Here is a 22660-nt window from a genome sequence, read left to right as displayed (position 1 = left end):
AAATCAGTCTTATCAGCAAAGGATGGGATTTAAGGGTTGAAAGGAGTAATTACATCAATTCTATTCTGACAGTGGAGTTTTTTTTTTTAATTGGGTTTAGGTTTTTGTTTTTTTTCTCTTTAGCTATGTGGTTCTTCATCTATCCATATCCACATCCCCACATTGAGTGTGTTCTACCTTTCTGGCTGAAGATGCAAAAATAAGAAGAAATCAGACTTCATTTAAATTTGGCTTCACCTTTCTAACTCTGATTTCTCCCTAGTGAAGATGCAAAGAAGCAGTGAATCTAATCAGTATCTGAAAGAAGTAACAAAAATGCAACCATAAAGAAGGCTTCAACTAACCTAATAATTGAATTTATAAGCGTGAAAGAAATGTATATGTCAAAGTTAAATTATTGCTCCATGAAGCGCCATCACCATCCTCTTTCCAAGGAACTAAAGAACTGTAATAGAATGCTTTTTGAAATTTTGAATGGATAGGAACTGAAATATTTAAAAAGTATGAGCATATTTATATCTATATTACTGCTTTGGGTGGTACTTGTGAAGTTCATATTTACCTTCCATCTGTCCTCTGTGTCCAAAATTCATTGTGAACATTTTATATCATCAAGTGTCATTAATTACTGGAAAGTATCTTACCCTTCCACTTGACTTACATGATTGAATTCTTCAAAAAGCCCTTTCCTGTGACATTCCTCATTTGCAGTGGTTGATGGATTTGGTGCATATTAATTATCATCATAAAGTGGTTAAAGCTGACATTCAGAGGCAAAGACACTCTGCAATGGACTTGGCTTTTCTCAAAGCTTGCATCAGAATTACTTGGAATCACAGATAGCTATCAGTTTCAAACTAATTCATTTTTCAAATATTGCCAATATAGCTAGAATAAACAGATGGTAGGGAAAGGGCACTGCACTCAGAGTTAGGAGACCTGAGTTACAATCCCAGCTCTGCAACTGACATGTGGCAGCAGACAAATGCAATCTGTAAAATGCGAGGGTTGGTGGGAATGACTTCCAAATCTCACTGTGCCTCTCTAAATTCTCTTAGGTACTTTATAGGGCCACTGCCAGACACCAAACAGGACCTTTGCCTATCAGGATTCAATCTTTAGCTTGTACTTGGACATAATTCAGTATCAACAGAACTGCAAAATCACAAGAGGAAGTGAAGTTCTAACTAAAATCTAGATGAGGAATTCATTGCGTACTTAACCTGCTGCCTCAAATTTAGCAGAAATCTAATCTGGGGAGAGGCAGGTGAGGTGAGACTGGCTGGTGAGTCTCACTGCCAAGGAACCAGTGTTCTCTTCCTGGTTACCTTATACCAAGTGTGAAAAAAAAAATCATCCCCACTGCATGGTTTATAACGTATTTTCACGTTATTTCATGTGACACAACAAATGCTCCATGCCTCTGAGGGCTTTCAGTTCTCAGCTAATGATTCAGTAGAGGCAGAATACCAAAAGTGGGGGTGGAAAACTTACCTCACACAGCTCTCCTTAGAAAGGTCCTTTATTGTATTTTCTCCCCATATTTAAAAAATAAATGTTGCTCAATTTCAGTAATCATTCTCACACGGCTTTTGATTAGTTGTGGGTAAATTAAAATGTGAGGCCATGCTGTGCATTGTTTTGTGAGTTCTAACACAGAATGCAGTAACGAATTAACTCAGATTCTTTAGAGATCTGCAACGTAGTTTGGAAGCCAAACTCCAAGGACGTCAGCAAGAGAACTGCATTCACATTCAGAGTGTTTATTTATACTGGCCACGGTTACCTGGAAAGAAAATTTGCTTCTCATTTCCTGTGATAGACTGACTGTGTAGCACTCCACATGAAGGTGATATCATATGAATTTTTAGTTCTAGTCCTCTGGGCTTATTACTAAGAAAAGAAATGGACCTAGTATCTGTTAATAGCTAGTGCTTTCCAGCACTCCCTCTGTCCTTTTATATCACAAATGAAATGGGAAGTCTGCATTGTCACTGTGGAGAAAGTCCCTTTGTGTGTGCTGTGTGGGTTCTGAAGACCTAGAATTTACAGATAGTTTCCATATCCATAAGCTTCTTCTCGTGGCCACTGGGTGGAGACAAAGGCAGAAGTGGCAGAAACAACCAGAAAGCTGTATTCAGAGATTTGGAAATAGGCAGACAGCTAGAGGACAATATTCTTAAAGAAATTCTGAAGCTTACAAGACATTGCTTCTTCTTTATTTATATAACTAGATGGCATCCATCTACACCTTGTCCTTTATTCAGAGGTTAAAAAAAAAAGGCTACATATGTGCCCTGGAAACTATAGCCTATTCTAGACTATGATCACCATTTTGAGTCTGGTCGTTGTTCTTAACCTTTAAATGGGACCTTAGGAACTGAAAGAAGAAATGATGCCAAATTTTGGGATTTCCTTATGAATGATCTTTCAAGGGTTATTTTTTATTCTGCTGTCAAAGTAAGCAGCTTAGGCATTTTGGGCTTTCAGCAGGTCACTCCAATAGGCATTCCAGAGTGGGTGTTTTCCCCCAGAAATATGTGGATTATTTAAGGATGAATAATTACAGAATATGTTAAGATTCATTCCATCACTGTTAGATAATATAATTCCAGTTTTGAGTGAGGTGAAAATATTACACTGACATAAAGAAACAAGCATATAATGTGTACGTTATAGCTCATATTAAACAATGATTTGTTCCTCAGGGCAGAAAAAAAATGAATGAACAGAGGAAATCAGACTTACTTTCTAGATTTCAGCCTCCTGAATTTCTAAATGATTCATGCATGGACTTTGTTGGAACAACTCAACTGTGTTCAATGGTAGACAAAGGGGATTCAAAAATTCCAGTCAAAACTTCCTTTTGTCACTTCTACTGAGAATTCAAATTAAAAAGTCAAGAAGGCTGAAATAAAAATGAGAAATTATTAAGAACAAGTTAGCATTTATCTTGAATAAATTAATAGCAGATTTAATAAAGGACCTTGAAATATGGGCAATAAATTGAGACATTTAAGAAATAACCACAAACAACCACTGCCACAAAAACTAAACTGTTTAAATTGCTCAATAAGTCTTTGTTCTCAACATTGACAATAAATCCACACTTTGGTGTCTCATGATCTCTCTCCTCCCTCTTCCTGAAACAGGAAGACAATTATAATTTAAAGGTGATTATAAATTATTGGTTAATACATGTTTGGGTTTGCTAATGCCGCCAGAATGAAATATATCAGAAATGGATTGGGTTTTATACAGGGGATTTATTAAGATACAAGTTACAATTCTATGGCTGTGAAAATGTCCAAATTAAGACATTCAACAAGAGGATACCTTGGAGGAAAGGCCGCCAGCATCTGGGACACCTCTGTCAACTAGGAAGGCACGAGGCTGGTGTCTGAGGTCTTTGCTCCTGGTTTGTTGCTCTCAGCTTTTGATTTCAGCGGCTTTCTCTCCAAGCGTCTTTGGGCCCTCAATTAGCTTCGCTGAGACAAACTCTGGGTTTCATTTCTTAGCTTCCCTTGGCTTTCTCCAAGTTCTGGCTGTTTTGTGAGTCTAGCACCCAGGATATTTCTGTCTTGCTCTCAAAACATGTGTGTCTTGGCCTAATCTGTCTGCTCTCTGTGTGGGTCCTGAGCTCTCACTCTCTCCATGAGCTCTTTTAAGGACTTCAGTATACTAAGCTCCACCTTGAATGGGTGGGGCTCACATCTCCATGGAAATAATCGAATAAAAATATCCCACCCACACTAAGTCTGCACCCAAAAGATTGGATTAAAGAGTATGGATTTTCTGGGGGTAAACTTCACACTTCCTTTTGTCAGTTCTACTGAGAATTCAAATTAAAAAGTCAAACCAGCACCACGTTTCAAACCAGCACAATATATTTTAAAAACATAAATATAGTATCTCCTTGAAGTTCAGCCCCAAGTGGTCAATGGTATTTTAACACTCCTTTTCTAGAAACATTTCAGTATGCATTCGTATCCTATAAACTCAACCCAGTTTTAACAAATACATTAACATTTATTGTTATCTGAATCTACTGATCATCTCATTGAATTAAGTCCCTGCATTACTGTTTTTGAGGATATGGCTTTCCATATAAATATTTAATTTGTGCCCCTTAATTGATTTAATATTGTTTGTATGGCCTCCTAAATAAGTAAAAAGCAAAGCATTTGTGCTAGGCCTGTTCCCTGGGTATGCATGAGCCCACACTATATGCATTCCTAGATTTTACCCTAAATAGGCAATTCATAAGTAGTGTAATATCAACATTGCCTTACCCTCTTTGAGAAATTCCGAAGCAATATGTTTGTCCTTTTGAAAATCTATTAAGTGTCTCACAGTATATCTTCGGAAATTGGAATTTCCTTGGAATTGACTGCTAAAAACTGAGATAGGAGCTAGTGGACGGGCTGAGTGTCAAACCTAATGTCTGGGGAACAAGAAGACCAAGCAAAGAAATGCTAGACGCATGCCAGGTTTGAATAGGAATATTTTAATAAGGAGAACAGACCCAAAATGCTTGTCCCAAATTATAACAAAACTTAAGGATCAAAATTCTTTCATACAGTCTTGTTACGCATTTTACGACGTGAAGAGCTAGCAATTTAACACCCTGTCATAGCTTCTGTTATGTATCTCATCTTTCCAACCAAACCCAGGTGGAACTGCTGTAGATTGCCCTGTCTGTTCAAGAGCACTTCTTTTTGGAATGATTAACAGAGAAGGGCGAGGTGGGAGGAAGCCTGGAACTATAAATAGGCTAAAGCAAGATACAGCCACACGATGGCACTGCCTTAAAAGACCTAAAAGGGAGGCCAGCGAGCGCGGGAGGCTGCCTGGGACCGCCCCGACCCGTGGGCGGGGGTCGAGAAGGTTCGCCCCGGACGGCAGTGTTCGAGGCCTGGAGACGGCTGCCTTGGGACCCCGTTTGCTTTCGGAACAAATCCCGCTGTGCTCTTGGCTGGGCCTCGTCTCCCAGGGCCGGCTGGCCCCTGCGTCCCCGAGGAGGGCGCCTGAGGCATGCCTAGATTTTCTGGCAGCGTCCGTGGCGCGCAGAATTCCTTCCCCCGGGTCTTCCTGGTCACCTGGGGGTCTCGACCACCGGGTCGCGCAGGACACGCGCCCCTGTTTGTGGAACCCGAGATGGCGGACCCACGTCCGTGGCCTTGGGAGACTACCACTGAGACGGTTTTGTAGGGCCCGGGACCCTCATCCCGGCCCTCCTCTTCCCCAGCCTCCACGGCATAACCCTTCCCAGGAACCAACCCGGGACGCGCGCGCCGCTGCCAAATCGTGGTTTTGAGGCCACTGGTCCGCTGAGGACTGCGGAGGATCCCACCCCACAAACAGGAAGAAGAGGAGGGGGACCGGCGTCCGGGCACTGGGAGGGTCCTTCCCAGCAGCGCGGCCCGGTCTGGCAGGGGGCGGGGCGCCCCGGGGAGGGCGGGCCAGAGGAGCTTGGGGGCGCGGACCTGGGGCACCGCGGGGCTGGGGGTAGGGGTCGTACCTTTTGGGGTCTCTGAGGGGGCGGCCCGGAACGGGGAAAAAGGGATTAGGAGAGGGGACATCGTGGGGCGGGATAGGGGCGGGCCGGTGGATTGGGGATGGCCCCTGCCCGCTCCCTCTCCTTCCCCGCCCTCTACCCCGGGGGCCGAAGCGCCCCCGCGGCTCCGGGCCGGGGGCGGGGCCTGCATGTTGGCGGGGTAGAAAAGGGCGCCGCGCTGTCGGCGAGGTGACAGCCCCGCGCCCGGACGGCAGAGTCGGGCTGCCGCCATGAGCGCCGCGCTCTTCAGCCTGGACGGCCCGACGCGCGGCGCGCTCTGGCCTCCTGAGCCCGCTGCCTTCTACGAGCCGGGCCGCGCGGGGAAGCCGGGCCGGACCGCCGAACCAGGGACCCTGGCGGAGCTGGGTGCCGCCGCGCCTGCCATGTACGACGACGAAAGCGCCATTGACTTCAGCGCCTATATCGATTCCATGGCCGCCGTGCCCACCCTGGAACTGTGCCACGATGAACTCTTCGCCGATCTCTTCAACAGCAACCACAAGTCTGGCGCGGCTGGGGGTGCGGGGACCTTGGAGTTGCTGCCCGGCTGCCCCTCGCGCGCCCCCGGCCCGACCCCGCGGCCGCTCAAGCGCGAGCCCGACTGGGGCGACGGCGATGCGTCCGGATCGCTGCTGCCCGCGCAGGTGGCCGCGTGCGCGCAGACCGTGGTGAGCCTGGCGACTGCCGCGCAGCCCACGCCGCCCGCGTCTCCGGAGCCGCCGCGCGGCAGTCCGGGCCCACGACCCCCGCCTGCAGCCCCCCGGGACCGCGGGACCGGCAAACGGGGCCCCGAGCGCGGTAGCCCGGAGTACCGGCAGCGGCGCGAGCGCAACAACATCGCGGTGCGCAAGAGCCGCGATAAGGCCAAGCGGCGCAATCAGGAGATGCAGCAGAAACTGGTGGAGCTGTCGGCCGAAAACGAAAAACTGCAGCGGCGCGTGGAGCAGCTCACGCGGGACCTGGCCGGCCTGCGGCAGTTTTTCAAGCAGCTGCCCGGTGCGCCCTTCCTCCCGGGACCCGGGGCCGCCGACGGCCGGTGACGCGCGGCTAGTGACTGAGCAACGACCTGACCTCAGACCCCGGCCGGGGCGCCGCGGGGTCCGCCTCTGTGGGCGCGCCACGACCCAAGCCGCGGCGGACTTCCACCACGGAGTGCGAGAAAAGCTAGAACTGGTTATTTCCCCTTAAATTATTTTTATAATGGTAGCTTTTTCTACATCTTATTCCTTTGATGCAGCTAAGGTACATTTGTAAAAATGACTTCTCAACAGACCTTTGTATTGTAGATAAGAGGAAAAGACTGAGCACGCTCACCATTTTTATATTAATTTTTACAGTATTTCTAAGAATAAAGCAGCATTTAAAATCTGCACTGATTCCTTGTGTTCACCGTGATTCCTGCACGCAGCGGCCCAGGACTTCCTGGGAAGGGTCCATCCCATCACGCAGCGTGCAATGGGTCGCTGGGGGCAGCTGCGGGATAAAGTGGTCTCCCCTTGGGCAAGCGAGCTTCTCAGAACGGTGTGGTTTGCTTTTGAAAAATGCCAAAGTCTACCTCCAAATGTTTTCTTTGAACTTGCTCAACATGTTTGAAGCGTGACTGTGAGCTCGCGTTAGGCAGCAGATTTCTGGTGTTAGGTACGCCAAACTAAACAGTCTCGCTCCGGGAGGGGGCGGAGGGCAGGCCTGCCTTGGGGAATGTGGGGTCCCTTTGGTAACAGTCACGGGCTCTCTTCCTTTAGTTGACTGCCGTAGAAGACGGTTTCTGTGAAACCAGCTTGGAGTTGCCATAAGATTAAGGAAAGTGAAAGCAAAATCCCATGAAAACTGAAGATAATTCAAAGTACGCAAAAATATAAAACGGTCATGGAGTAGATGGAAAAGGCAGTTACAAAGCTACTTAAAACCAGATATCTTACCAGTAAATGCAGTGTTTCAAAACTTAATCCAAACAAATAGATAAAGCTATCTGCCTTTTCCTCCAAGAAAGTTGGGTTTCAGAAACCTTTTCCTGGTTTAAACATCTAAACCAACATCTGTGTTTACGTAATTAACCAACTATGGGCTGTCAGGCTGTCAGGACTGTATTGCTGTAAGGAAGGAGACACACAAAAAATCCTTAGTGTTCCAAGCTAATAAATTCATGGTTTTATGCACTATTTAAATCTCTGCCAGCAAAGCATACGATAACCATAACCTTATCTATACATAAATAAGGGATTGTCCCATAGTGGAGTTTAATGTATGACTGGCTTCTATTTGAGTCTATTAATCTTTGCTCTCTGCACAGCCACAGCATGGTTAAACTGCTGAATTGTAGAGTGAGCTATCTACATCTCTGTGCAGTATAGCTGTAATCACACTGGTTAACTTATCTACTTTATGGGTAACAGTTTCACCTCTGGCATAGTTTTCCCAGCACATTCCCTCCCTCCCCCAAAATTGAACTGCAAAGTGCTTAGGTTGGACATTTATTGTAGCAGAACAGTGATCTTATAATTTGGGACAAAGGTTTAAGTTTTGCAGGGTATCCTTTGGGGGAAAGTATAAAATAAATACCGTAAGAAAAGCATGCTGAATCATGGTAAAATTTAAAACACTTTAAAACTACAATGACCAAAAATTTTTTTCATTGACTAAGACAATTACAAAATGAAGACCTCAAACTTATTTAAGCTTTAATAACATGCTCCTTAAATTTGCAGATGTTCACAGAAAAGTAATGGAAAATATAAAATGGTAGAAAAAGTATTTTTATTTATTATTTACAAAACCATCCTACTAACATTTGCCCCAGAAAAATCTAAGTGGACTCCATTACAAGACCATAAAATAATTCACTCTGTTCATAGTTAACACATAACTATCACTTACACCACCCCTACCAACAAAACAACACTTGCAGCCACATTGCAAAGTTCACAGATACTCTGGCAACCACGGGTGTTCCTCCGAGGCTTTCCCTGAACTCAGAAGCTCAATTTCCTCCAGTCCAATGCAGCTGGCTGGGTGGGTGGTTATGGACCGGACAAAACAGTTCAACAACCCCACCTCCTTTCCGAGGACACTCTTCACTTCATAACTCTGCAGGATAAAGGCACACTGGTTACAGCAAATAGAGTTAGCTCTGGATGTCCTGTTCTCAACAGCACAACACTAAAGAGCCAGAGTAGAAGGGCCTTTCCCCAGCACATGACCTTCTGCTGCTCAGATGGTGAGGACAACGCTGGTAAGGAGGGGAAAAACAAGCCCTGCTTAAAATGGCACTGAGAGAATAACTTTTATTCTGATAATTGAATTCTGTTTTTACACAAAGAAAAATTTAAAAGCTATCTAATGGATGTTTGTTAGTGGGTGTTATGATAAGCATCTTCCAGCTGACTGTCGTAGGGAAGGAAGGGGGCGTGACCAGTTCTCTAGCTGGGTGAGCTGGGGCTGGCCCTGTGTCACGCTTGCAGCTGTCTCCCACTTCCTTTGGGACACTTCCCCAATCTAGCAACACTTCCGGTCAAAGGATTTCCTGGTACTTGGCCCCAAACTTCCCTTCTTAATAGGATCCCATTTCTTCTACAGTACACTGGGCTAAACTGCTCTTTAAGGGAGGCAGTAAAGAGACTTCAGCATTATCTGGACATTCTGTTTGATGAATATCTTATGGTTGTTGGTTAATCTAGGGCTGAAAATAAAGAAAGGCTCAAAAACATTGGGATCAATTACTAACCAAACATCTCTGACCTTTAGGAGCTCAGAGCCCTAGAAAACTCTGAGTTCTCTCGGAAATCATCCTTTGCTGCCACTGGTAGACTAACGGTGGTGGCACCACTTATGTCTCTTTTATGTAGACACTTGATACACCTCACCAACATCTCTGCTCAGGGTGGATTAGTTTATCCATTCCACTATCCCTATCTCATGGTTAAGGAAATCAAGGCTTCGGAAGGTCAAATAAAAAAGAATATAACCTGTGAATGGAGCTTAAAATATACATGTATCTGTGAATTCTTTGGGAGTCCTCCCATCAAATGTGGGCACCTAAGTGTCCTCTTGAACCACGTCTGGCCTTGCTGACTAGCTTCTAACTAAGAGAGTGCAGTGGCTGTGACACAAAGTGATGTCTGATGCTCAGTTAGAAAGGGTGCCCCAGCTTCTGCCTGGCTTTCACTAGGATGGTCGCTCTCAGAAACTGACACTATGCTGTGAGGGCATCTAGACCCCATGAGGACTCTGTGGGTGTTCTGGCCAGACCCTTGGGGAGGTCTCAGCTAGCAGCAAGTATCAATGGCCAGACCTGTGAATGACTGGGCCTTCTGGAGAGCCCAGCCCAGACTGTGAGCCACCCAGCTGGTGCCAAGTGGAGCAGAGTCCAGCTGTCCTGGTTAAGTCCTGTGCACATGCAGACTTGTATGCAGAATGAATGCTTAGGCCACTAAGCTTTCAGATGGTTGTTTTGCAGCAATAAATATCAAATCAGTCTGGGATCTGACACCACTCAAATGCCAACTCATGATGTTCCTTTAATTCTCCCTCTGTGAGGGAGGCATGGTGTTAAATACGGAGCTTACTTAGTATATTTGTAAAGAGTTTTGGCTTCCTTGATTAAAAAAAAATAGAGTGAGGTCACCAGAGTGGGGTTTAGTGGAGTGACGGAGAGAAGTGAGAATTACTGGTTAATAGAGGTTAAGAGATGGAACTAAAGAAAAGTATATGACTCAGCACTTGTGGCTAAGGCTAGGCTTGTATGTGCTGTGGATGGCAGATTTATCCACTACCCCTTTTACTCATTAGTCAAGAGTTTATCAAGATCCTGCGAAGGACTAGACATTGAAGAGCTGTCACTGAGTAAGGCTAGAACTCAAGCACTGTCCATCTGGAGTGAGAGTGAAGGGAGGTTTTGATCAGTGAGAAGCTAGGCTACAGTGTGGGGAGGACTGCAGTGGACCAACCAGAGTCTGCTTTGTTATGTCTTACTATTTTAGCTAGCCTTTTTCAGGTTCACAGGCATGTGTATGTGTAAAATCAACATTCAGACTTTCCTATGCTCACTTAGGGTAGAAGTACAGAATTTGGATTTGAAAAATAGTCAGCAAATAATCTTTTCTTTTTAAAATTTAAGGTGTAGCAACTAGAGTTATCAGCAAAAAGAATATAACCTGTGAATGGAGCTTAAAATATACATATATCTGGGTAAAGTCTTATTTCCTTACATTAATGTGGACAATAATCACACCTCACATGCATTATTCAAACAAATATGTATCTGTATATTTGCAAAAGATCTCTGTTTTCAAAAGGCACAATATGGTTTCCTTTTCCAAAAGCCAAGGAAACAAACTCCAAATTCTCTATTTCTGTATTGTTACTGTTGAGAACTGACATGGACAAGTGACACCAATCCTATGTTGCTCCTTCCACATCTGTAGCTTAAACATATTCTAGTGGCGTCCTAAAACTTAACACTCATGTAGCCTAACCAGTAAACAGCACACTTTCTCCAGGGAATGGAATCACTGTGCCTATGGAAGGTCTTACTTTGATTCTTTGGAGTTGTTTGATGAATGCAGATTCTCAGAAAACTGATACATTGGATACTCTAGCCGGATGTCCACCCACTCGGCCCTTTTATATGATTTTCCTGTTGGCTTTGTCCCAGGTCAGATGTGAAGACCTGACTGTCTACTCTGAGTAAAGCTGGGTCTTGGGGTCTGGAACTTGCAAAAATGCATGCCTCCAGATTCAGAACTTAACCTCGTCCCACTGGCACCACCCAGAGGGGGTACCTGAGGCTGTCATCACATATGCACATGTACATACATGCCCTTTTGAGCCCTCTATAAGGAGGGTTTTACTGGGCCATTCTAGCTGTGAAGTAAGGTGTGTGGGAGGAACACTTCAGCCTCAGCCAGAAAAACACAGGTCATGGGAGGGTTTCTGCCAAAGCTGCCTCCTGACCTTGGGCCCAGTCCACAAGAGGTGGGGATTAGGTAGATGCACGGTGAAAATGCTGTTGACATTGCAGACTTCCCAGAGGAAGCCAAGCCCACTTGCCTGGGTAGCCCATAGGGACTGGGGAGATCAGGCTGAGCCCTGGGACCCGGCCCTGCTCCCATTATGGAGCTGGTGGTCTGCATCTACCTGGGTGCCTCAATTAAGACTGTGAAAATAGTTGTTTTCAATTTTAGTTTGTTTGGGTAGTTGGTTTTGGTTGTGTTCTCCTAAAGCAAGAGTTTCTGCAACTTTTCCCCTAGTATTCTCAGCAGAGATATATTCTTAGACAGCCCAAACCTGCCAGATTTAGCACCTGGTTAAACTCCACACATTTTTTAAACAGACCCTTTGGTCTCGGGCAGGTCCCTCTTTACTTGGCCCTGTCCTGTTCTCCTTTCTCCACCACGGACCACGAAACAAGGAGAAAAGGAAGTGGTCCACACATACTGCTGCCTCCTTACCCATTAAACATGGAGGCCTCTATGGAACAGAGAAACACATAGAAAAGGCCCATGATATGTCCCACCTGGAGTGGCAACATACTCTGCTAGGTGGTCATCCCTGTGGGGTAGCTGTGAAGGCCACCATGTGGCATGCAACACAGATGTATGTCCTAGCAGCAAAATTGGGATCCACCTTCAGGGGGAGATTGAGATAATGGGTGAAAAAAGCCACAAGCACAGTTCTTGGCATTGGTAACTTTTGACATTTTCTTCTTAGGGCCTGTAGATTCTTTGCAGTGAAGGGCCTATCCTACACACTGGCTTCCTGTTTGCATAGCAGTCACAGAACCTTGAGCTGGAGTTTGGTGACCACCCCAGGAACATTATAGAAAATGCCCAGGGTTCATGGGCTTTAACTAAACAGGGAGACAAGAAACTTGCTTTAAAGCCTTGCAGGTGATTCTAAGGTCAAGTCTGGGTGAGAACCCCTCACTCAAATCAGTAGTTCTCATAGGCTGTGTTTATGATCATCCACTTTCCAATTTTAAACTCAGATAAGTTCTGGTTTAGATGAAAGAATGTAAAATGTGCTTTGCTGCAGTGTCACCGGCCCCAGCTATGCCATGGGAGCTCCTGGGGGCTGGGTGAGGAAGACACAGCTGGAGAGGCTGGGTGGTGCAGGGTGGGTACCTATACTCACCCCATCGTCACCAGCAGCAGAGTTCAGGAGGGAAGCAATGCTCCGTTGTGACAGCTGCAACAGAGAGCACAGGCTAGGTTGGATGTGAAAGAGGAGCATTGCCAAGACAGGCACATTCTGAAAGCGGCATATGGCACCTAAATCACCTGTCTCCCGTTGCTCAAAACTTGGCCGGGGCTCAGGCAAGAAACAGCAGCTTCACCCTGAAGCTCAAAGTCAATTGTTACCTTGAACTCAGACATGGAGAGATGGTTTCCTTAGGGAGGGCCCTGCCCCCAGCCCAGGAAAGCACCTCAGGGTTGGATGAGCCTTGAAGCCAGCCTCTGCCAGCCAGTGGATCAGATTTTCCATGTAGTGGGTGGGGAGGTCATGAGTTCCCTGTCCTGATCCTGCCCTGAACCGTCATCCCTGTCCTACCCTGACCCTACGTTCCAATTTCACCTGACCCCACATCTCAATCCTGGCCTGACCCCATGTCCTAATTCTTCCCCAACCCCACATCCTAATCCTGCCCTGTCCCCGTATCCTGATCCTTCCCTGACCCAATGTCCCGATCCTGCCCTGATCCTATGTTCTGATGCTGCTCTGACCTGGTCTGCATGGTGGGTTGGGAAGGGCAGTCCTTACCTTGACCTTCACTGTGCACTGAGGTCTGGATGGGCAGTCCAGGAAGATCTGCAGGTGCCTCCTGAGGACAGGAGAGGTCACTTGACAGGAGCACTGGCCGCAGTGAAAGGCTCCTCTGTTGAGTGAAAAAATGTACAGAGGACCAAGTTTCACACAAGCCACAGTCAGAAGAGCTTTGGCAGCAGGCAGACATTCTATAGGAACCAAGTTCCTTAGACAGGCCAGAGGAAACTGTACTCAGCATGCTCTCTGGAGTAACCTGTGTGCGGGGTAAGTGGTCGCTTGGGTGGATGAAACCCTCACAGACACAGGGCACAGTGAGCAGAGAAGAAATACCCTAATGAATGTGGGAGGGACAGGCAGACCTCCCTGAAAGTGCTGTCACATCCCTCTTGAGGGAAGCAATGGGAAGGCAGGGCTTCCCAATCCGCTTGGAAAGGAAAACCTGTTTTTAATCACTATTATTGATGTTCATTTTCTTCTTTCAAGTAAACCTATGACCTGTGCTCTTCTCACCTCAATGTATCATCTAGCATTGCCTTTTTTACCCATAGGGCCACTAACGTAGGAGGCTTTACGGAGACATATGCTCTTAGCTTCTTAAGAAGCAAAAAAGTTGTAACAGTGCTTTCTGTCTGTCATATGTCAACATCAACATGGAAGGCAGGGAACTGACTCCAGGGAGTGAAATGTGCCGTGACACTTGGGTGGCTAGGCTGGGAGGAGGGGGCTGTCTGGAGGGCTGAGCGGGGAGGGCCAGCCTGTTCACACAGCTGTCTACTGGTCTCTGTGAGAGTCTGCACCACTCGTAATGTGACATACTGTGCTGCTGTCGAGGTCCTCACTCACTTTTGTCTGAGTTTCTCTGTTCTCCTGACTGATCATAAAGAACATAACTCAGGACAAAACAAACAAACAAACAATTTGAACAGCTCTTTTTTTTGTGTATGTTGTATGGTGGAGGCCACATTTCATTCTTTTTCCATGTGACTATCCTGTTACTGCAGCATCATTTATTGAATTTTTTTTTTCTTCTAGGAAGTGCACGGGCTGGGAATCAAACCTGGGTCTCCTACAAGGCAGATGAGAATTCTACCACTGAACTACCCTTGCACCCCCAGCTCTTCTCCTTTTTTAAGATAAGGAATAGCAATAGTAGAAACCTTGTGCAGAGAAAAGCATATCAACCTCTATGGCCTCTTCCCTGTGGTGTGGCATACCTGTGGGTCTTTCTGCTGGTCCCACTCAGCCCCATTTGGAGGGGGAGCCTCAGGGAAGCCTGCCTGTGCCAGTGTAGGGGGGGACGTGCACCCTGGGACTGCAGTGGCAGCAGTGGCAGGTGCTAGGCCCAGCACTACCCCCTTACCTGTCCTCTGGGCTCTGCTCCAATCTCCCGTTACCACATTGGTCACACGAAGGCCATGAAAAAGCGGTGCTCTCGTCGACTCCAACCACGGTGCCTAGGCCAAGGGGACAGAAAGCCACACTCTCAGAGGTAAGAGCAGGCTCCCCAAGGTTGTCCTCCTGCCCCGCTACTCTCTACTTCTTTTTTCTCACTTGTGAGTTTATATACATGCTCCTGAGCTTTTTATAACTTCCAATTATTGCACAAATAATTGAAAACTTGCCCACACTCTTACCGCCTAACCAAGTATTCTCCTTTTTGCTTGGGCTCTTTCAGTCTTTGTCTAGATGACATGAATTCAAATAGTTGTAATCAAACCATACATACAAAGTCTTGTTCTACTTTTTAGGCTGCTATACAATTGCTGTATTATTTTATGTATCTTATTGATATGCCATTGCGTTGATGTTCACTTGGCCATTCCTCATTATTGTACATTTAAGTTCCCAAAGTACATTAGTAGTGCAGCAATGCAAGTTTTTGTACTAAAGCCTTTTCTGTATTGAGACCCTCTTCTTAGGGTAAAATCCTGGAAGTAGAATTACTGTGCCTTAGAGTCTGAAATTAGAGATGTGAAAAAACCCTTTTAGAAAGTGTTTCTCAGAAAGCCTGTCACCAGCGATTCACACACTGCACATTCATATCATAACTATTTGCCTTCTTTTTTTAAATTTTTTTAATTAGAGAATTTGTAGGTTAACAGAAACATTATACAAAAACAAAAGCATTCCAACTTTTGCCTTCTTAATAGGTATGATGGTATTGCTTATTTTAGTTTCTACTTCTTTGATTGGGAAAGGTAAATATTCTTTTTTTTTTTCCTTTTTAAACAGTTTTATTCACACATCATACAATCCAACCTAAGTGAAAAAAGTGAGTGGTTCCTGATATAATCACATAGCCATGCCTTCATCATCAAAATCTATGAGGACATTTTCTTTTCTTCCACAAAGAATCTCATACCCCTTCTTCATATCCCCTGCTTACTGACATTTAGTTTTGGCATATAGCCTTTGTTACATTCAGTGGCAGCATATTACAATGTTACTGTTAACTATAGACCCTAGCTTGCATTGATTGTATTTTTTTGTGTATACCATCCCATTTTCAACACTTTGCAATGCTGATATTCCTTTGTTCTACTCCTTGCAAAAACATTCTTATTTGTACATTTATTCACCATCATTGCCCACTCTAGGCATTACTAAATTATACCACCTCAGACCTTATCCTCTCTTTCCTTCTGGTGTCATACATGCCCCCAGCCCTCCTCCCTCAATCATACTCACACTCAGCTTCCTTCAGTGTATCTACAATATTGTGCTACAATCATATAGTATTGTGCTATCCATTTTGGATTTTTACCATTAGTCCTGTTGAACAGTCTCTACACCTTCAGCACTAAATGCCCAATCTCTACCCTCTTTCTTAACTTTTACTCTTAAAGTTTACTCATTAATATTAGTTCATATTAGTGAGACTATATAGTACTTGTCCTAGGAAAGGTAAATATTCTTATGTGTTTATTAACACTATGTCTTTTTATGTAATTTCTCTTTTGTGTCACTTGCTTATTTATCAGTTAGTTGAAATCCATAGCATATAAACCTTTGTTGTATCTGCTACAAATATTTTCTTGGTTTCCTTACTGCAACTAAGGATACAAAAATTTCTTTTTAACTCCTTCACCGTACATATATTTATTTAACCAACAAATAAGTAAAGAATGCTATTTCATGTAAGCTGCACATGTGGCAATGGAAACATGAAGACGAAGGCTACACAATTCCTTCTCTCACAGACTCCACAGTCTACTCTGGAAACAGATGAACAAATAAAGGGTAAAAATATCATGAAAAAAAGTCAATTGAGCAATGGAAAAGATGCTTAAGAAATGTAGCAGGGATGACCTTTAGGTCTGTTTGAAGGCCTGTGAAGGCTCCACGAAGAAGGGGCCTGAGATGGGTTTGCAGGCTGAAAAGGTGGACACGAGTTGGCTGGTTCGTGGAAGGATGCCATGAGCTGTACCTGCCCACCAGCTGGGGCTGGGGTAGCAAAGGAATAAAGGACCACCGTACTTGTGAAGTTGGCAGAACCAAGATAATTCAGTGTCTTACTGATATTTCAGACTTGATAATGGAAGGGATGAGAAAAAGGCAGTGAGGAATTTTAAGCAGGGGTTTGAGATGGTCTGATTTTCTTGTACATGAAGGATTACAGATATTATCTAGATACACTGGCAAATCAGAGACCATCCCTTGTTGAAAAGTTTGAGATTACAAGTTTGAATAAAAAGTAAGATGTGGCCTGAATTCCCAGAAAAATAGAAGAGACATGCTTCTCATTTTTGGAGCAACAAATTTCCTTCCCACTAGAATAAACATTAGGAAAAAAATTATCTTGAGAGGATTAAACAGAATTATGAGAACTATGTAGGCTTGATTTATTAAAATTCATTCATGCAAAACATACTTGAATGACTTGTTGAAAAAAGAAAACAATAGATCTTGATTTTGAAAAGGCTGCCTTTGCTAATGACGTATCCTTGCAAATTTAATATAAAAGTAGGCCAAAAGGATGAAAAGTAAAGTCAATAAAGGCTTATAATGTGGCAGGAAAGGAGTGTCTGATAATTCACAACAGGCAGAAGCATAAGGTTCAAAGCAGAGAAAAGAGAGGCTCTGTCTGAAAGCACTAGGCCCTGGACTGTGTCAATGCAGCCCCCCACCCTCCTACCCACCTCACCCCACCCTGTCCCAAGACAGTGAGAGACTCCTCCAGGCTGTGGGTGGATGGGTTGGGATTAGTCTGTCCCAGCCATACCCATGTGGCTTGTACCTAATAGAGTGCCTGGTTCTAGCACTGCTTAGTAAAAGTTTGTTAGTTAATAAGAAGTAGACTTCTACCAAACCAAAGTTCTTTTTTTGCCCTAGGACATATGTGGTGTTAATAGCATTTAACATTTATAAGGGATTAAGCAATTTCCTTCCAATTAGAGGACATGTTAAGAGTTGAGAAACGTATTTCATCTGGGGCCTACACATTGGTGGGAATCCCTTCTGGCAACACTGAAGGAATTCCGAGGGGGTTAGGAAGTTTCCTATTAAACTATTAGTATCTAGAACATTCATGTAAATGGGCCCTAGAAGGAGAAAATCATTTTCATTAGGGCTTGAACAACGTGACGCCCACCTTCATCAGCCGGCTGCAACTTGCTATTAAAAGCCTTTATGGTGCTAGTCTCATGCCCAGAAATCTCTTGTGATTAGGTCTGGGAATGGTACATCACTCACTTACTGGAACATCTTTTTAAAGATGCTTTCCAAGGCCCCACACCCCCTCAGTTTGTCTGTCAGCAGCAGAAGCCTTGCACTTCAAGCCTGGTTTAAAATTTTCTTTAGTAACCTTTTAACTCTTTCCTACATCCTCCTCCCTCATGTTTTAACTGAAAGAAGTTAAGAGATTTTGCCTTCTTTTCCTCAGGAGTGACACCGCACAAACAGGCCCTGGCTGCCCCTACCCAAGCAGGGAGCTCCTACTCACAGCTGCACTGAGAGATCTGTCCGTGAACAAGCGATGCAGAAAGAAGCAGTAAGCTATGGTGAGGGGATAAAATCAACCTTGCCAAACCATTTCTCCCCAGGAAATGAACCAGATAAGAGTTGCTGCCTACCCTGAGGACCTGAACTTTGGGGTGCAGCCACTGGAAGCACTGGTGTCCGAGGTGAGGTGGAGGAGTGAGCCTGCCCTGCGAAGGCTCTGGCCAGTCCAAGCAGTGCCTGCCATGCCTGGGCATGTTCTGGACTCCTTCAGGCCCCTCTCAGACTCTGCTTGGGGAAATGGTCTGGATTCCACAGGCCTGAGCAGTGGCAGGAGACACCATTGTCAGGACCGGGCGCCTGCGGCTGTGAGCAACTCTGAGCAGGGCCCAGCCCATCACTGCTGAAACTCACACAGGGAGGACTCTTGGGCAGAGAGGGCTGAGCAGGGGGGTGGCCTTGAGGGCTGAGGAAAGGGTATTTGCTGTTGCTGCTTCTTAAGGCAGCTGCTGAGGCAGGCATGGAGTTGATCCGATGAGGAGTTTAGCGCCTGCAGTCTGCAGGGAAGACTGTCCACTTTAGGTCTGCCTCAGTCTGGGCATCCCTGAGGGGTAGCTGGATCTATTTCTGCTGTTCTGCAGCTGAGGCTCTGCTCTTCCTTAATCCCTGGTTAGCCTGGCTCTTATCGGAGGGTTGGCAGGCCTGCCTGGGCCTGGTGCATGCTGTGATCACAGGGTGTTTGACATTCGGCTGACCTGTTTTGTGGACCCAGTTCAAATTAAGTGGGCCAGATGCTCCATTTATACCAGAATAATGGAATAATTTCCTCCTTTCCATATAAACCTCTAACCTGCCCCTGCCCCCTCACAGGGCTGTGATAGGTAAACTGTGACCTCTGTCTTTCATTCCCTCTAGACACACACACTTGCCCACTGCTGCCCCTACCCCACTCCAGGCCTGAACCCATGGTTCCCAAGACCAGGTGAGAGGCAACCCACTGTCGGTGCTGGGAGTGCCAGAATAGGGCTCCACACCACAGGCCTTGGTGCCTTTTAGTTCTGTAACAATATAGCAGCACTGAGACATCTATGGTGTGCTTCACTTTGTAAAATCTAAGTAAGTACTGTGCTCTGCTTCTCTTAATGCAAGCTCATGGACGGTATTTGCAATACTGTTATGGTTAAAGCCCTACCTGTGTATGATACGAACAGTTTTCAAAGGCTTTCACTCTCATTATCTCACTTATTCCTCACAATGATCCTGTAAGATCTGTGCTGTGCCCACTTATAGGGAGCCCTCCAGGCTCCCAAGGTGAATCAAGTCCTGGGACAGTGGCCCCTCATTGTTTGTTGTCTTCCAGCTCCCTCCTTGGCTCCTTGCTTGCACTCGAGGAGACCCCACTGATGTGTCAACATAAAGGAAGGGATCTCTGTCACATTTTCCAATGCTGGGTCTTCACTGGAGACAGAAATATCATTGTCCCTGTCCAGGCAGCCACTCTGAGCCCTGAGCCTGGGTGGGAGTGGGAAAGTTGGGGGGTTTCCTTGGTATCCTGGGCATGGGGAGCCTGGCCTGTGGCCAATGCATCCAGGCTTTCAGGACATAGCCTCTGCTGACCTCACCAGGCCAGGCCGGTTACCTGCTCCCCAAAACTCAGGATGTGTGTGGAGTTGCCTTCCTGCTCAGAACTCCTGAAAGGACCTGGTGTTCCCAGGATCTGACTGTGGGCAAGAGGCCTGGAATGCTCCACAATGCCTGTGCCCTGTATGTGCACAGAAGGCAAGAGGCCCCAGGCCCTGCCTTGGGACTCTTCTCTACTCACCACCCATGTCCATGTCAACCTCTCCAACTTTCTCCACTATTTAGTGAAAAAAGCTGAAGGAAAAGAAAATGGTTTATAAAATATTTATTGGGATGAATAAGGAAAAAAAAAAGAGCCTAACAGAACTGGTTTACTCCCAAATGACAACCTCAACAATTTATAATTTGAGAACTCAGAAAACAAATTTTTCACCTGAATATAAAGGAAATGCATAATCCAACCAGACCCTGTTTTCTCTGCTGTTCAGACTTAACTGTTCTTCTCCATTATTAACACCTTCAGAAATTTTAGCCATAGGGAAAAGCACTCATATTTACTGAATTCTTGGTGGTGGGTGTCTTTTTATAACTGATACGCTCTTTATAATGCATAATAAATGCAAGCACTGTGACAGTGGTGGTAACAGCACTGACAGGACACTGGAAGGAAAGCACAGATACAATAATGGTTGGTTTCTGGGGGTGCCTGGTGGCCCATGGTCCCTATGGCACCTGAGGTCCCTGGGGCCTGAGGGTCCAGACACTTGACATTAAGGCCCAGGTTAGCAGCCCTGCCCCAGGGCCTTCCTCACTTCAGGGAAGTGTACATTTAGTAAAATCTACAGAGAGTCAAAGTTCGGGCCCCATTTCCTGGCACTGCATGCCGCTCCTCTACTACATAGGCCATCTGAGCCTTTTTCAAGCTTCCAGGAACAGAGCTTTGTGACACATCAAATTGCCTATTTGCTTGAATAGATGTAAGGATGACTAGGAACTTAACTTCATCAATAGCTTCACTTGTTGCCATCCTATGTGATACCTTACGAAGAGGCACTCTTCACTGCACAAGGAAATGTGCTTCTGAATCTGAACCACCCACGAGCCTTCAGTATACCATGGCAAGCTACTCCTGGCACAGGAATGGTCCTCATGACAGGGAGGCAGAGGGGATACAGGATATGCAAATTATAGGCATATTAGCATAGGAGAGCTCTGGTGGTCCCTAGTGGGAACCACCATTCTAACCCAGCCGGCCTGAGCAGGGCCAACAGGGAGATCATCCACAATGCAAGGCCACAGCCACTGCCCCCTCCGCTCTCAAGGACCCCTCCACTCTCAGGTCCCCCTCCACGCCTGCTGTCCCCCACCCCCACCCATGCCTAGGGCCCATCTTCACAGGTGGTGCTATAAAACTGACAAAACTCTTACTCCTGAGTTTCCCTTTTCCAGACTCCACAAAGTCTGCAATTGAACTGCTTCCTCTTCAGGGAGATTGCCATTGACTAAGCTGTGGCTTCCTCTCACATGGAGCTATATTTTCCTGAAACTCTCAGTCATCTTGTTTACACTTAAAGGCTCCTAAGTCTCTAGAGTCTCACAGTTCTGTTTCTTTGGATGGGGTTTGGCCCTACAGAACCTTTTCCCAATCATGGGTGTAGTGTTGATTCTTTCTAGTCTCACTGCTGCATGTCCTTCTACTTATAACAGTAGTCAATATGAAAACTACATAAAAACAGGAGAAGATATACCACAGAGGAATGAAAACATGTATCCATTCAAAGACCTGTACAAGCACATACATGCAATGGAATATTATTCAGCTGTAAAAAAGCATGAAGTTATGCTATATGTGACAAAACAGATGAAGAATGAAAACAATATACTCAAGTGAAAGAAGCCAGGAACAAAGACCACATATTATACAGTTCCATTTAAATGAAAGTCCATAATAGGGAAATCTATCAAGAAAGTAGGTTTGTGCTTTTTTAAGATAGGAGGGGAATGGGGAGTCACCGCTAATGGGCATAGAGTTTCTTTTTGGACAATAAAAATTCTGTGAGTGTACTAAAAATTACTGAACTGTGTACTTAGAGAAGGAAAATTTCATAGTATGTGATTTGTATCAATAAAGTTGTTATTAAAAGAAAAAGGAATGCCACTTTGTTTTCATAGCCATTGAGGTGTCAAAACATAAGGTATAAAAATATGAGGAGGTTCTTCAGAAACAAGAAAGACAAGATCTTCTCTCTGCACACACCCATCTTCTTTCTGCATCCCTTGTGGGACTCACTGCAGTAGTTATGAGTAGATTAGGTTCCACACCCTACTTTGCAGTCCATCTCTTCAGGTACATATTTTCTCATAAAAAAAGATTTTTAGGGTGGTACATGTACATTTATCACAAATACAGACATGTACCAACACTGGCCCTGTCAGCCTAAGATGTTTGGGGCACTGCAGTAAAGCTGAGAGGGGTGGAGCAGAGAGCTACAAAGGGGTAAGCTCCCTCAATCTTCTCCCCAACTCTGAGCCCTTGATTAGACCTGCTATACCTGGGCCCTACCACCCAAATGGGCTCTGGGGGAGGTACAGGGGTGTGGGACGAGGGTGAGAATGGGATGGGAAAGTGGGAGAGAAGATAAAGCAGCCAGCAGAACAGAATGAAGGTGGAAGGAGGCAAGGCCAAGGAGGCAGGGTGAGCAGCAGCTCAGGCAGCAGACCATCCCAGAGACAGGCACTCCTGGCAGGTGTACTTGGCAGCTTGCTCTGCCCTGTCTGTGCAGATGGTTCCTGCAGCCCCTCCTACCCACAATCTTCTTATAT

General features: G+C 45.5%; 2 protein-coding genes across 8 annotated transcripts in view; one reads left to right on the top strand and one right to left on the bottom strand.

Annotated features, from left to right (window-relative positions):
- Window positions 1-5762: 5762 nt before the first annotated feature.
- On the top strand, window positions 5763-6929 carry CEBPD (CCAAT enhancer binding protein delta). Its single transcript, XM_077166732.1, has one exon. The coding sequence runs from the start codon at window positions 5788-5790 to the stop codon at window positions 6595-6597; it is 810 nt and encodes a 269-aa protein (XP_077022847.1). The 5' UTR covers window positions 5763-5787; the 3' UTR covers window positions 6598-6929.
- A 1056-nt stretch (window positions 6930-7985) lies between these two features.
- SPIDR (scaffold protein involved in DNA repair) overlaps window positions 7986-22660 on the bottom strand; it is a 757458-nt gene continuing 742783 nt past the window's right edge. For 4 of the 7 annotated variants that reach the window (XM_077166724.1, XM_077166723.1, XM_077166725.1 and 1 more), the window contains exons 17-20: window positions 14679-14772; window positions 13313-13427; window positions 12686-12739; window positions 7987-8641 (exon numbers count right to left, since the gene is read on the bottom strand). In XM_077166724.1, the coding sequence (XP_077022839.1) occupies window positions 8477-8641; window positions 12686-12739; window positions 13313-13427; window positions 14679-14772 (428 nt within the window). In that variant the 3' untranslated portion in view covers window positions 7987-8476. Of the gene's footprint in view, window positions 8642-12685; window positions 12740-13312; window positions 13428-14678; window positions 14773-22660 lie in introns of all 7 variants that reach the window. The other 3 variants (XM_077166726.1, XM_077166727.1, XM_077166722.1) reach the window with 2 other exon arrangements.

The sequence above is a fragment of the Tamandua tetradactyla genome, chromosome 6, assembly GCF_023851605.1.
Source record: "Tamandua tetradactyla isolate mTamTet1 chromosome 6, mTamTet1.pri, whole genome shotgun sequence".
NCBI classification, from domain to species: Eukaryota; Metazoa; Chordata; class Mammalia; order Pilosa; family Myrmecophagidae; genus Tamandua; species Tamandua tetradactyla.
The sequence above is the reverse complement of the archived record's forward strand: the minus strand, read 5'-3'. Positions and strand labels throughout refer to the sequence as shown.

What these genes read in the sequence shown, in the direction of transcription:
- CEBPD (XM_077166732.1), top strand. Translation starts at nt 5,788, where the DNA reads ATGAGCGCCGCGCTCTTCAGCCTGGACGGCCCGACGCGCGGCGCGCTC.